General features: G+C 35.7%; 1 protein-coding gene and 1 non-coding gene across 10 annotated transcripts in view; both read left to right on the top strand.

The window, feature by feature from the left end:
* HDAC9 (histone deacetylase 9) overlaps window positions 1-6,817 on the top strand; it is a 579,212-nt gene extending 572,395 nt beyond the window's left edge. For 4 of the 9 annotated variants that reach the window (XM_060108647.1, XM_060108645.1, XM_060108640.1 and 1 more), the window contains exon 25: window positions 5,042-6,816. In XM_060108647.1, the coding sequence (XP_059964630.1) occupies window positions 5,042-5,081 (40 nt within the window). In that variant the 3' untranslated portion in view covers window positions 5,082-6,816. Of the gene's footprint in view, window positions 1-5,041 lie in introns of all 9 variants that reach the window. The other 5 variants (XM_060108643.1, XM_060108642.1, XM_060108648.1 and 2 more) reach the window with 3 other exon arrangements.
* A 4,550-nt stretch (window positions 6,818-11,367) lies between these two features.
* TRNAV-UAC (transfer RNA valine (anticodon UAC)) lies at window positions 11,368-11,440 on the top strand. The gene has a single exon. It is a non-coding gene; the product is annotated as a tRNA-Val (tRNA).
* The last annotated feature ends 4,232 nt before the right edge of the window (window positions 11,441-15,672 follow it).

The raw sequence follows: 15,672 nt of genomic DNA, 5'->3' as shown, positions 1-15,672 counted from the left end.
CACCACATTAATGAAATAAAAGATAAAAATCATTGTCTTTTCAATAGATGCATAAAAAGCAGCAGACAAAATTCAACATTCTTTCATAACAAAAACTCTCAACCAAATTGGGTATAGAAGGAACATACTTCAACATAATAGAAGCCATATATGACAAACCCACAGCTAACATCATTCATACTCAACAGTAAAAAGCTGAAAGATTTCCCTCTAAGATCAGAACCAAGACAAGGGTTTCTTAACATGATCCTGTACTTGTATGTAAAAAATCCTAGACTCCACCAAAAAAAAAAAAAAAAGGTTAGTAATAATAAATGAATTCAGTAAACTTTCAGGATAAAAACTAAGATCTATATACCAGAAACAGTAAGATCTGATGAAACAAATTGAAGAAGACACAAATAAATGGAAAGATATTCCACGTTCATGTGTCAGAAGAGTTAATATTGTTAAAACATCCACACTATTCAAAGTCACTGATATATTCAATGCAATCCCTCTCAGAATTCCAATGGCATTTTTTCACAGAAATAGAAAAAAAATCCTAAAATTCAGTGGGATTACCAAAGACCCTGAATAGCCATAGCAATCTTGAGCAAGAACAAAGCTGGAGGCTTCACACATCCTGAGTTTAAATATTACAAAGCTGTAGTAATCAAGAGTATGGCATTGGCATAAAAACAGACACATAGACCAATGGAACAGAATTGAGAGCCCAGAAATAACCCCTCACATATACTGTCAAGTAATATTTGACATGGGAGTCAAGAATACTCCATGGGCTAACAGTAATCTCTTTGATAAATGGTTTTTGGGAAAACTGGACATTTATTCATATGCAAAAGAAAGAAACTGGACCCCTACCTTATACCACTCACAAAAATTAACTGAAAATGTATTAAAAACTTAAATGTAAGAATTGAAACTATACAACTCTTAGAAGAAAACAAAGAAAAAAAGCTCCTTGACTTTGGTCTTTACAATTAATTTTTTGGATATGACAACAAAAGAAAAAGCAACAAAAGCAAAAATAAGCAAGTGCAGGGGCTTCCCTGGTGGCACAGTGGTTAAGAATCCGCCTGCCAATGCAGGGGACACAGGTTCGAGCCCTGGTCCGGGGTGATCCCACATGCCGCGGAGCAACTGGGCCCGTGCGCCACAACTGCTGAGCCTGCGCTCTGGAGCCTGTGAGCCACAGCTGCTGAGGCCCGCGTGCCTGGAGCCCACTCTCCGCAACAGGGGAGGCCACCACGAGGCCTGTGCACTGCAGCAGAGAGTAGCCCCTGCTCGCCGCAACTGGAGAAGGCCCACGTGCAGCAACGAAGACCCAACGTGGCCAAAAATTTTAAATAATAATAATAACTTTACTAAAAAATATAAGCAAGTGCAATGACATCAAACTAAAAACTTTTGCACAGCCAAGGAATCAACAAAGTGAAAAGGCAACCTATGAAATACAAGAAAATATTTGCAAACCATATATCTGATAAGGGGTTAATATCCAAAATATATATGGAGCTCATACAATTCGATAGCAATAAATAAGTGAATAAATTAACTCAATTTAAAAATAGGAAAAGGGGGCCTCCCTGGTGGCGCAGTGGTTGAGAGTCCGCCTGCCGATGCAGGGGATACGGGTTCGTGCCCCGGTCTGGGAGGATCCCATATGCCGCGGAGCGGCTGGGCCCGTGAGCCATGGCCGCTGGGCCTGCGCATCCGGAGCCTGTGCTCCGCAACGGGAGAGGCCACAACAGTGAGAGGCCCGCATACCGCAAAAAGAAAAAAAAAAAAAAAATAGGAAAAGGACCAGAATAGATATTTTTCTAAAGAAGACATACAAATAGCCAACAGGTACATGGGAAGGTTCTCAGCATCACTAATTATCAGGGAAATGCAAAGCAAAACCACACGGAGATATCACTTCACATGTGCTAAAACAGCTTGCATCAATGGGTGGGATGGGGAGGGTGGGAGGGAGGGAGATGCATGAGGGAAGGGATGTGGGAACAGATGTATATGTATGACTGATTCACTTTGTTTTAAAGCAGAAACTAATAAAAAAAATTAAAAAAAATTTAAAAAAGAGATAACAAATTAGTGAGGATATGGAGAAAGTGATCTATTTGCACTGTTGATGGGAATGTAAATTGATGCAGCTGCTATGGAAAACAGTATGGAGGTTCCTCAAGAAAGTAAAAGTAGAACTACCACGTGATCCAGTAATCCCACTTCTGGGTATAGATCCAAAGGAAACAAAATCACTATCTTGAAGAGGTATCTGCACTCTCATGTTCATTGCAGCACCATTTACAATAGCCAAGACAAGGAAACAACCTAAGTGTCCAGTGATAGATGAATCGACAAAGAAAATGTGGTATATACATACAACAGAACATTATTCAGCCATAAAAAAGAAGGTTCAACATGGGTGAAACTTGAGAGCATTATGCTAAAACAGAGAAAGATAAATACTACATGATCTCACTTATATGTGAAATCTAAAAACATTGAACTCTCTATATGAGATGACGGATGTTAACTAAACCTATTGTAATCATTTCACAATATATGTAAGTCATACTATCATGCTGTACACCTTAAACTGATACAGTGAGGTTTGTCAATTATTTACAATAAAACTGGAAAAAAATTGTTGAACTCATAGAAACAGTAGATTGATGGTTAACAGGGGCTGGGAGATAGAGGAGATGGAACGATGTTGGTCAAAAGGTACAAGCTTCCAGTTATAGGATGAATAAGTTCTGGGGATCTGATATACAGCATGATTACTACAGCTAACAATACTGTATTGTATACTCAAAATTTGCTATGAGAGTAAATCTTAAATGTTCTCATCATAACAACAAAAATGGTAGTTATGGGAGGTGAAGGATATATTATTGTGGTAAACATTTCACAATATATATGTGTATCATATCATCACATTGCCTTAAACCTATACAATGTTATATGCCGATTGTATCTCAATAAAGTTTGGAAAAAGTAAATAGGAGAATTCAGTCTCCATTGGAGTATCTAGTTTGAGGATTCTATACCTGTATAATCCACGTATTCTCAAATGTAAATAAGTTTGCATGTTTACGTATAAATCAGTTTAGTTACTTACATGTTTTCCTTAATTTAAAATTTTTCTTGTGGGAATGCTGATAATTTTAGTTTGGAAAGATTTTAATAGAGTATGACTCATTTAAATAGCTTTTATCTTATATAGCAGCTGTAAACACTTTCTCACAACCTCCTTATCCAGTATACTGTTGGATAGGCCATAACTTCCTAAGAATTTTTTTTTTTTTAAGTATTCCACATGGACTCATTTGGAACTCTCTCCTTTTAGTAATGTTAAATAATGAATACCTAATATTTCTCATTCTTTAGAGGATGCATTAAAATCTTTTTTATTACTATTCCATGGATAAAATCTTTCAGTGTTTTAAATTTATTATACAAATGCTAAATTTTTTTTTTTTGCGGTACGCGGGCCTCTCACTGTTGTGGCCTCTCCCATTGCGGAGCACAGGCTCCAGATGCGCAGGCTCAGCGGCCATGGCTCACGGGCCCAGCCGCTCCGCAGCATGTGGGATCCTCCCAGACCGGGGCACGAACCCGTGTCCCCTGCATCGGCAGGCGGACTCTCAACCACTGCGCCACCAGAGAAACCCGCCCCCCAAAAAATAAATAAAAGCTAAATTAAAATGGCAACTACCTTATTTGTAGATACATAGAAATCTTGGTTTTTTCTTTATATATCTATAAAATAACATGGCTAAATTGTTCATTTTTCTTCATTCAGAAGTGTTCTAAATATAGCAATCTGTTCTAATAGAAAAGTAATTCATTATAGAATACTGGCAAGTAGAAAAACAGTATGAAAAAGAAAATTTAAACCACCTACCTATTATTCCACCACCCAGAGAGGACTATCTTCCCAATATTGCATTTCCTTATGGTAGCACAGGCATAACTCTGTATCTGTGTACCAGTCAACACAGTTTTATACATATGTTAGATGATGAGGAGACAAATCCAGAGTTAAATAACTACCGCCTCATAGTGTGTATTGTTTAGAAGTCCGTTTTATCTCCTTTATTTTTTTTAACCTTCACTAATTCTGTAAGGAACATCTTTTTTCCTCACGGGTTTTAAACATGAAACCGCAGCTTCACAGAAGTATAGTTACAACATTCGCAGTTGCAACATTAGCAAATCGCAGAGCCCAGACTCATACTCAATTCTCCCGGCATCTCAAACCCCAGCGTTCTTCCCTCAGCAATCCAGCTACCTCATGCATTTGGATTCCTGCTACAATTTGTCCTTTTGACTAAATTAAAAATCATTCTAAAAGTTTGCCTTAAAACACCCTCAGAGTGTTACTAAATTAAGGCTAAATCTCAAGTATAAATTTTCAAGCAATTAGTTTTGGTTTTGCCAGAGCAGAACACCCCTCAGATGACGCCGAATAAAAACTATTTACACACTACCATAGTGCGTTTCTTGTAAAAACGTTGGGTCTGTAGCAGTGATTTGCTAATCAGATTCAGAATTTGATTTGAAATGCCTCCGGCAGGCAGCCAATCCAGTTATGAAAGAACAGAAGCAAAAAAACCAGAGCCCTGGTGAGTCTCCTCCAGAAGCTAGCTGGGTCCTTTGCTCTCGTTAGCAAACTGGTTCCATAGGAAATCACTGTAATTGCTCCTAAAATAAAATATCATAGTTAATTTTTTCAATAAATTATTGGACTGTACTAGACACAAAACATGTACATTTTGGAATCTAGAGTTATAAAATATTCTGACATGTTTTAATATAAACAGGAACATTTCCAATGATTGCTTGGATCGAAAATGTTTTTCCACTTGACATTTGTTTATACTTCCTAGGAAAGAAACTCTATTTATGGACAACGGAATAACACAAATAAACATCAGAGAGAGCTGAAAAATCAGCTTTGATTATGCATGAAAATCTACAATGTCATTGTGTACTCTTATGCTGTATTCTGATTGCCTGTTTATTTTTACAGAACTGCTGGCGAGCCTATGGAAGAGGAGCCAGCCTTGTGAAGCGCCAAGTCCTCCCCAGCCTTCCCCACCCCCGATATTTCCTGTGTGTGACATCATTGCATATCCCCCCGCCACCCCAGCACCCTCAGACATGTCTTGTCTGCTGCCTGGGTGGCACAGATTCCATGGAACATAAACACTGGGCACAAAATTCTGAACAGCAGCTTCACTTGTTCTTTGGATGGACTTGAAAGGGCATTAAAGATTCCTTAAAAGTAACCGCTATGATTCTAAAGTTACAGTAAACCACGATTGGAAGAAACTGCTTCCAGAGTGCTTTTAATATACTGGGTGACCCACTCCCAGGCCCAAAGTATGAACTAGAAACATCCAGTACAGCGTTAGATACTGTTAATTACAGATGGTATGACAGCCAACAAAATTTTGGGCAAAACCTGAGAAATCTCATTCCTGACATTCTGATCAGTTTTTTATTGGGAACTTTTTCGCTAGTCTTAAATTGTTTACAGGATTTGCTTTCAGCTATGAAAGGACAGCAATTCCCGACAGATCACGGGGGTTTTTTTGTTTTGTTTTGTTTGTTTTTGGCCTTTGTTTTAACATATGGTTCAACTCTTGCTAGGAAGAGTCCAAGATGGAGGAACCAGGATGAGGCTTTTTTCAGTGGAATAAACCACACAGTATCTCAAAGTCCAATGCCAAAGCAACCTCACACATTTTATGTAATGGTGCAATATTTTATATCACATTTTTTGAGAAAAATTACCCTGTTTCCCTAACATCCCTCTCTGTGTTCTCACACACAGGAGATTTGCAGTTGATTTAGGATGAAGTCTCCTTCCTCCCTCATACATCCCTTGCTCTGGTGACAGTAGCTCTGAGCATATGTTCCACGGAGGATTTTCAGTGTCTTTGAAAAGTGCATAACTTCTCAAAGGCCATCTTAATTTGTTCCAAATCTATCAAGAACTTATTCTCTCACTTTTATTTTTCTGCTTTCCATCACTTCCTTTCTTTTTGCCTTTCATCCTTCCTTCCTATAAAAAAAGACGAGGATTACCCATAATCTCCCCAATTACTCAGGAGCTTTGAGGACTCAGTTTATTTTCTTGCTTCCCAGGTTAACACAGCTGCTTGGTCTGATGTGTTCTTTTTAGCTGTAAAACCATTGAGGACTTAAGCAATGTTACTGAATTTTCTAGATCTTTGAAATGTGTTAATGAAGGCATTGCTTATTTGAAGTCACCTTGAATTGAGTTATCCTTGAAGTTGTGCCTTCATGTGAAAAAAACAACACGAACTTAACCTTTACACATGTTGCCTTAGTGTTAAAGGCTAAAAATATAGGACATTTATTTCTGAGATTAAAAAGCAACTTACTAAATATAAGTAGGTTATCCCCCTACCTCCCCAAATTCTATTTCACTGTATAACTCACACACCTAAAGACACTGATGTAGAATACCTCGCAGTATTTAATATCTGACAACGCTTTCAAAAGAGTTGATGTTTCTTTTTATATATTTTCCTAACTCAAAGGATATATTAAAGCCATAAGTGAAGATTGTCATGCTTTTATTCAAAAATCTGAAAGAAACCTTAATTAAAACAAGGTTTTAGGGAAGGCCATGATATGAAAGATATGGGACAATATGGTTTTAGTTAAAGAGGACTCCAACCTGTAAATCAAAGATGAAAGATTTCACTCAAGTAGAATTATATAACTCCCTTTTGTTATACAGTCAGACCATATTTTTCATGCATTTGGTTTTTTTAGGATTACCATTTTAATTTTAAAGACTTTTATTACATATACAAAAATGGCTCAATACTTGGTTTAACATCTTAGAAATTTGAGACACCCTTTGAAATAGGAAATCTGAAATGGAATGTAACTCAGTATTAGTTAAAAATTACTTTCATTGCATAAGCGTAAGGTCAATCTAGATTCACAATAGTAATGAATTTTTTCCATGATATTTTTAGAGAAATTCATGCCAATCATATTTGCTAGCTCTTGCTGTTTTTGCTGTAATTACTTGAGGAGATTTTACTTAAAGAAACCAAAGGCTTAAAAAAAGAAGACAACCCCCACCCTTTAAAAAGGAAAGCTATAACATACGGTAAGTGGAAACATAATTGTGACTTTTTAAAATCAACTTCATAATTACAAATCTCTATTATTCCTCTCAGTCCTCCCAGATAGTTTCTAGATTTTGAATAAGAAAATGAAACAGTATAATGCAAACATACTAATTTACTGAAGTTTCCTGCAGTTATTTTACCACATACTTAGGCATAGCCATCAATCTGATAAAGCCAAATCAGTAGGACATCTCCAAGGTTATTTAGATTTAAAATATGACACATTAATGAGTTAATCACACATCCTTCCAAGTGATATGGTACCCAATTGGTTGCAGTTAGAGTCTTGAGGATACATAGAGAGACAGATAAACTATGGAGAGGATTAATCACAGCTGAATGTAGTTGTAAGAACAGAATGCCAGCGCTTTTTGATTATATCGTTACAAGATGTAATGTAGCCCTCAGGGACAGAATGGAGGCTTTTGGAGAATATCAACACTTCTTTTGAAATAGAACAGTACTTTTTAAAAGGGTAGTTTCACTTGGTATAGTTTTCTTCACTTATACATTTAATTTTTATTGCTCACAATAGTTCCCAGTAAGAGTCTGTTCGAAAAACTCCTCTTTAAGCATTACCAATAATATATCTCTTTCTGATCCATGCTTTGAAGGATAATCACATAGGCTTTCTCACGATCTTATAACTCATATGATGAATAAAAATAAAGGTTTTTGAGAAATCTATTACTAAACAATGCCAGGACTTTAATAAGACTTGATAATAAGTCCAAAAAGAAAACGTAAGAAAATTTTCTCAATTATATAGTACAATCTGGGGTTCTATATTAAATTGAAAACCAGACAGTTTTATTAAATAATAAGTAAAATGGACCTCAAATGGTAATAGAGGCTATTTAATCATTGCTTAGTAAATGAGAACACTTTGAGATGAAACATTTTTAATATTTTAACGAATTTACAACATCAATAGTGGAGATAGAAGTCAGCTTTTGGAGAAAACAGATATTTATGAAAAACTATTGTAAATCGCATTTCCATTATCAATTGTAGGAACTGAAATCTTGCCTTCAGTTTTGACTATAACCCTTTACAAAATTCTCCCACACCTCTCACTGGCAACATGGTAGATTTAAAAGCAGGACAACATCTCCTCACAGGAACATTTCAGAAACTATAGGGCTGGTCTTGCCCAGCAATTCAGTACTGTCCTATTTCCAAAGGTCATTCTCAAAGCTTTGTGGATTTACTAGGTTTCTTTACAGATTCCATATGGAAGTAAAATAAAATGATCAGTGGAAGTTCTCCTGGGAGAAAATTTCTCTCCAATCAGCACTTTTATACTTATTTTTTATCCTAGCATTTATGTTTAAGACAATTTATTTAAATATTTTTTACTGTTGATCTTTAGAAAGTTTACTCTCAGTTTGTCTCAGTGGAAGTATTAAATGCCTAATAACCACAAAAACAAACAAGCCAAAGTTTTCTGTCTTAAAAGTGATTCATTCTGAGCTTGAAATAATCACTCTGTCAAGAGTTGGACATTGTCACTTCTAGCAGCATCTATCTTAACATTCTTTTCCTGCTTCAGGAATGAAATCACTTGACTTACTGAGAAAAGAGAAGAAAAAAAAAGAAAAGAAGATGTAGGAAACAACACACCTGTTCAACCATTCCATAAAGAGGGCATTTTCACCTCCAAAAGAAATGAAGGCATTTTATTGTTATCTTCAAAACTGATCATCAGCATGGTCATGACCATCATCAAATGTGTCTTGTGTTCACAAAGGACACAAGTATATTTTGGTCTCCAGCAGTATTTTGTACTATTCACTGCCTTTTTAATGAAGTATCGTAAGTATTACATCATCTTCATCAAGACCCTCACTAAAATATGTAAGTGCCTATGTGTGGCTTCTTTCCTGGTCATATTTACATTGAAAATCATAGCCCTTGCCTCCTACCAACTTGCTTTTACTCCATCAATGCTTCATGAAGCACGGCATGACTGTCATGTGACCAGAGTATAAATTTTTTAGATGAACATGGTATACTCACACAGGGCTGTAGAACTTGATTTCTCCAAATCAACTGCAGTTTGTTGTTTTTTGTATGATACACCTGGCAGGTTTTATGTAATAGTTTATGCAACACCTGAGTCAGTTATTAATATCCTGGAAATAGTTGGGTCAGACAGTTGAACCTTAGACTCTTGATCTGGGGCTGCTTCGACTTGACCTCAACGATAGGGTAATAGGGTTGTAACAGGGTTGAAACAATTTCTCAAACCATCTTAATTCTCAAACTGGAACACTTAGTAAATATGTGGTGAATTCACCGTACAGTGCCAATCTTTCTAACCAATAATTTCCTTTCCACCCCTCTCTCCTTCCCTTATCCAACTGCCAATACAAAATTGCCGTATCTAAACTATCAGAATACTTTCTTAAATCTCTACTTTATGTTTCCTAAGTTGAAGCAACCTTGGCAGCTTATTTTCTGAGACATCACTAGGTATGCTTTCTTTGTGCAATTTTATATAAACACTCTAGTAGATACTTTTTATCTTCTTTTTTATCTCTTTCTTTCAAGAACCACTTGACTTTTTGCTATTCTTATCTTAAAAGATAAATCAGGTTAATGCCTTTTGGTCTACAGTTTTAGACCTGGCATTTGTTTCATTAATACAGATTTTTTTTTTGTCTAAAATATAGTTTTCCTCCGTTCTTGGTACTACTTAATTGTCTTGTGCTAGTTATCACATAGAAGATTGTATATAGACTTTTCTTGCCCTCTGGATGATGTTTTATGAGTCAAACCCACAAGCATAAATTCTAACCATAAAAAAAATGACAAAAGAGAAATTTTAAATTCAATATAATTTGGAAGTAAGATATTTCCAGACTATTCAAAGAAAATTGAAGTGCTTTTATTTTTCTGTTTGGGCCTTAGGTACATTAGAGCCAAATGTTGCAACATCAAATAAAATAAGGAGGGTCAAATGTGTTGTGGGACATTGTGGCCATGCCCTTTAGGCTTCATTGTGGTGCCCTTTCTTGGAGTTGGCATTTTATGACATTTGATAGAGATCTTGCAACAACATCTGGCTATTGCTTTTACTAGCTTAAAATTGAGTAGAAATGGAACAATTTTTTAAAACATAAGAATTAAGAATTCTAAAATCTGAGGAGGAATGTCACTTCCTTATGTATGCAAAGATTTGTTTTTAGGTAAAATATCTGCATATGCTCTTTCTAAATTGTAAGATTCTTAAACTCTTTCTGGGTAAGCAGAGCTGGGTTCTATGAAACTGTCCTTTCAGTGGTGACTGGGTATAACAGGCATGTTGTTAAAAGTGAGTGATCATTTTGTAGATTATAGCCTTGGCAGTCTGTATCATTTGAAAGCAAATATACTGATATTTTTAAGTAAGGTGGGCAGAGCAGGCAGAAAACCAATATTTATCACTCTTGTGATTAAACACTCTAGACCTGGCTTTGTTGATGTGTATGCCAATAATCTGGAGTTTCTGTCTTAGTGTAAAATTAAAATGTTTTTTATATTGTGGTCTGATATCTGTTTCTGTAATAAGATCAGTTTGTTGTCCTCTGTGCACCAGTGGTTTTGCCCTTAATTTTTTTGGCTAGCATTCACCAAAATCTACCATCCAGAGCTGCTGAGAAAAATACGTGTTGCCAAACTTCTTAAAATTGTGCTGCCAGTGATGTTTTCCCAGATGTGAAAAATAATTATCTAATAAAGGATTAATACCTAATAACAATACCATTGTTGAACATGCTCATGGACTGTTCACCTTCTATCTGATTCCTTTTTTTGTATTTGAAAATACTGAATGGAAAATTCAATGGCGTGTTCCAAATTATTGCTGATGTTGTTAATGTCATGATTCTCCTTAAGAGTGTGAAAGATCTCCTTTTGTCTTGTGTTTTCTACTGAATTAGACTTTCCTCTAGTCCTAGTGTGAATAAAAGCTATTTGAAATAAAAGTGTTCTTATTTTTCTACCTCTTTGGTGCCTACCATTAGACTCTGAATACTAGTTATTTGACAAAATTTGTTGAATAAATATTACTAATTATAAATTACTGTGACACTGTTCCACTTTCAAAACATTAAAAGGTTACTTGCAAGTAAACTCCCTTTATGGTGATGTGAGAATTCACAAAAGAAGAAAAAGTAAAACAGTTGCTTTTTTGGACTTCCTGGTGGTCCAGTGGTTAAGACTCTGCACTTACACTGCAGGGGGTGCGGGTTCGATCCCTGGTCAGGAAAGTGCTGCATGCCGCATGTTGTGGCCAAGACAAAAAAACAACAAGTTGCTTTTTGAATGTAAGTTTCTGGTCAGGATAAATAATAATAAGACCTAACACTGATTAAGCACCAACTATGTGCCTGTTACTCCACTGAGCACTGTACCAAAATTATATTATCCATCACATGACTTCTACATCATGTATTATTATTCCCATTTACAGATGACAGCATGGAGCAAGGAAGAGGCTAACTCCTTTACTTGCCCATTGTTACAGACAGTAAGAGGATTAAATCCCTATCTGTGTCTATTTAGCTCTACAGTCTTTCCTCTCTGCAAATGGCAAACATGGCATGTCAAAGATGGCATACTAAAAGCATTCTTTTTAAAACTATGACTAAGCTTCAGAATAAACTCTGTGCTCATTCTCTGCTAACCTCATGATTTTATTAAATTATCATTTTAAATGGATCTGATAATTGTGGCTAGGTTTGTACACTAAGTACAAGTTACAAAACACTTTTTTTTCTCCCTATTTCAACATCTTTCTTTAATCTAGCCAAGAACTCTTAAGATGTCTTTGGAATACATATTCCAAACACTTTTGAAATCTATTCCAATGACCAATACTTATTTTTGTATTTTATAACCCCCTGCAATGTTTAACAGTCTAAAACATAACTGTTTCCAATGGACAATGGTTTGGGTTCCTTCTGGGAAAAGACAGTAATATTTTGTCTAACAGAAAGTAAACTTGAGATGGAGTGGGTGAGCAGAGTCGGTTTCAATGGTAAACACCTTTGGTTTAATCAGATTTGTCAAATGGCAAATGTTACTTCATGGTTCTTTGTTTCTTTTAAGTTTTAGTGGTGAAATGATAGCAATTGCAAAAGTGGAGTATAAGCAAAAATAAGAATGAATGTTGTAGGGTTTTTTTAAGTGATTTGTAAACAAAAATAGAAGTCTAAAGAATTTCTTCCTCTACCTAACAATTTTAGAGTTAGGTCAAAATACTTCCAAATATTATAATTACTTCTCAGCTTTGTAATATTAACATCAATATCAATTGCTGTGATTCTCCCAGTTGACCACGAATGGATAATTCCCCACATATCCTAATAAGTACTTTGGAAAAAACTGATTGCTCTTCTTTCAAATGTCATAAGAACAGGAAACAAGATTCAGGGAAAGAGATGAATGAATTCCCTTTTTAAAATCTTTTAAAAACTGGAGATAAATAGAAGAAAGATTGCATTTACCTTAGATCAAGTAAAATTTAAAGTTCTTAGTGTATCTAGAAAAGCCACTATATGGGACTTCCCTGGTGGTGCAGTGGTTAAGAATCCGCCTGCCAATGCAGGGGACACGGGTTCAATCCCTGGTCTGGGAAGATCCCACATGCCCCAGAGCAACTAAGCCCACGTGCCACAACTACTGAGCCTGCGCTCTAGAGCCCACATGCCACAACTACTGAAGCCCACGCACCCTAGAGCCCATGCACCGCAATTTCAGAAGCCTGCACGCTTTAGGGCCTGCATGCCACAACTACTGAGCCTGCGTGCTGCAATTACTGAAGCCTGCGTGCTTAGAGCCCGTGCTCCACAACAAGAGATGCCACCGCAATGAGAAGCCCACACACCACAACGAAGAGTAGCCCCCGCTCGCCGCAACTAGAGAAAGCCTGTGCACAGCAATGAAGACCCAACACAGCCAAAAATAAAAATAAAAGCCACTATTAATTCTGTATTGAAAGCTTATACAATACATTTAAATTTTTACATAGTCCCACATATATATTTTGCTTTTCCCTCAAAAGAATTCTTCCCAAAAATGATTTTAAGACTTAAAATGTGATAAAGTAAATCAATTTAATGATGTAGTAAAAAGTTTTTTTATAAATTTATTTAGTTATTTATTTTTGGCTGCATTGGGTCGTTGTTGCACATGGGCTTTCTCTAGTTGTGGCGAGCGGGGGCTACTCTTTGTTGCGGTGCACGGGCTTCTCATTGTGGTGGCTTCTCGTTGCAGAGCACAGGTTCTAGGCACATGGGCTTCAGTAGTTGTGGCACATGGGCTCAGTAGTTGTGGCTCGCGGGCTCTAGAGTGTAGGCTCAGTAGTTGTGGCACACGGGCTTAGTTGCTTCACGGCATGTGGGATCTTCCCGGACCAGGGCTCGAACCCATGTCCCCTGCATTGGCAGGCGGATTTTTAACCACTGCACCACAAGGGAAGTCTGTAAAAATAATTTTAATAATAAATTATATATTTATGATTATTTATTCTTAATTGGATGTGAAGACTTTAATGTCCATGTTAAATGCGGTTGTTTCTTTTTAAAATGTATACTTTTAGTACATTATTTTTAATTTTTCTCTTTGCTTAACGTTTGTTTTAGTTGTTTTATTTATTCTAAAAAAAATTAATATTAAACACTTACCCTGTGTTCCCATTTAAATCTCAAAATACTCTTGTGAGGTGAGTAAATTAATAGATGAGGAAATTGAGGCTTAAATACCAGGGGAAAAAAAAGCCCATCTACTTTACTGCTACCCAAAATATTTTATCCAATGTAGTCAACATTCACTGAATGCCTACTATGTCACATGTATTCAGTATTATTCTTGTAACAGCATGGAGAATAGCAAGAAAATGGGTAATATAACTATATAAAAGAAATGAAAAATTCATTAAAGCTCCCCCTTCTATAACTGCAAAAGAAATTTAATCAGAGATTTGAGTTTAGAATAGTACGATACTAAGGCTTTAAAAAAAGTTGTGACCTGTTTTTTTTCTCCATAGAATTATAACATAGAGGCAGACATAGAATACATTCAAGAAATATTTGTTGTCTAAATTATGTATCATATTCACAGGAAGATTTGGGCAAAGATCTATTAAGAGAGTAGATACAATTTAGGGTGTTTGTTAATGTCCCTTTCATCCCTAATGTCTACCATCCTTAATGTCAACATTCAATTAAAAGTATCTAATGTTGAGAATTAGAAAGATAGGAGATTAGATTTGTAGACACCCTAAAAATCCCCTTAGAAATTGCTTTCTAAATTGCAGTCATTTGCATTTCTCTCAGTATTTCTTTTTTTTTTAAATCAGTTAATTATAATTTTTGGTACATCAAGCCCCAGATAATCAAGTTCTTCAATAACCACTTCTGGTTTATTTCATTTGCCCTTTAATGAAACGTAATTTTCAACCTCTTTTACTTTTCAAAGCACTAACCTTAATAAGCAGTACTTTCAGTTCTTTCATCAGAACCCAAACCCTGATAGACTATAACACCCTCATCAGACAGAATGTATTTATAAGGAGTCTCTGTGCCATTAAAACTATTCTGCCATTTTGAAGTTATAATTTCCCCAGTTTAAAATTCGGCCCATACTTAACTAAATGCATTCTAACTTCTTTCTATGGTTACATATATGTCCATCTCTTGCAAGAGACTATTAGGTTCAACCCAGCAATCCCACACAGCCATAAACACAGATTTGCAGTTGCTGAATATTTATGAAAGGACTGTTAGATGCTATGAAATAGTTCCTTCTTGTCACTACTCCTTTTAAGCTCAATGGAAAGTGAATGGGAAAGTATATGGAGCCCTATACTATAATCTGTGTTACAAGATCATTGTCCTCTATGTTGAGAGCAAGTTGAGTCAAGTGTTTAGAGCTTTAAGAAACAAACCTTTAAAAGCAGGCAAATACATAAATCTTATTTACTCTACAAAAATTCAAATTTGGTTGATGTATTTCCAGAGTATTCCCAAAGAAGATAATGCAGAACTGGAAATACACACTTTTGGCTTCCAGACCCACTTCTACAAAGAACTAGCTTGTGACAATGGGTAAATTTCTCATGGTCTTAATTCCTTCATTTTTTCATCCTTTAATGCTTTCAAAGTTAAACATTCTACTTCTGTTCTTTTAGGAAAGTTATACATGATGTTTCTATTATTTTAGTGATTACTCATATTACTGACTTGACTTAAAGTCAATTACCTTAGTCATACATCTCTACTTTCCCTTTTCAGAATACAAGAGCCTTAAATTACATTGATTCCTATATACCCTGTTTTATCTTATATCTCATTATTGTCTAGTATTTACTTTCACCTTGTTTGAAACCTTAAATTTATTTAAAACAATAGTTACATATCAGTGATTAATATTTTTCCATTTACAACAACAATAGTAGTAAGTCAATAATTATTGTTTCATCATGTTTGCCAACTTCTTT

Source organism: Mesoplodon densirostris, chromosome 9, assembly GCF_025265405.1.
Source record: "Mesoplodon densirostris isolate mMesDen1 chromosome 9, mMesDen1 primary haplotype, whole genome shotgun sequence".
Lineage (NCBI taxonomy): Eukaryota > Metazoa > Chordata > Mammalia > Artiodactyla > Ziphiidae > Mesoplodon > Mesoplodon densirostris.
Note: the sequence above shows the minus strand (reverse complement) of the source record. Positions and strands in the feature narration are given on the sequence as shown.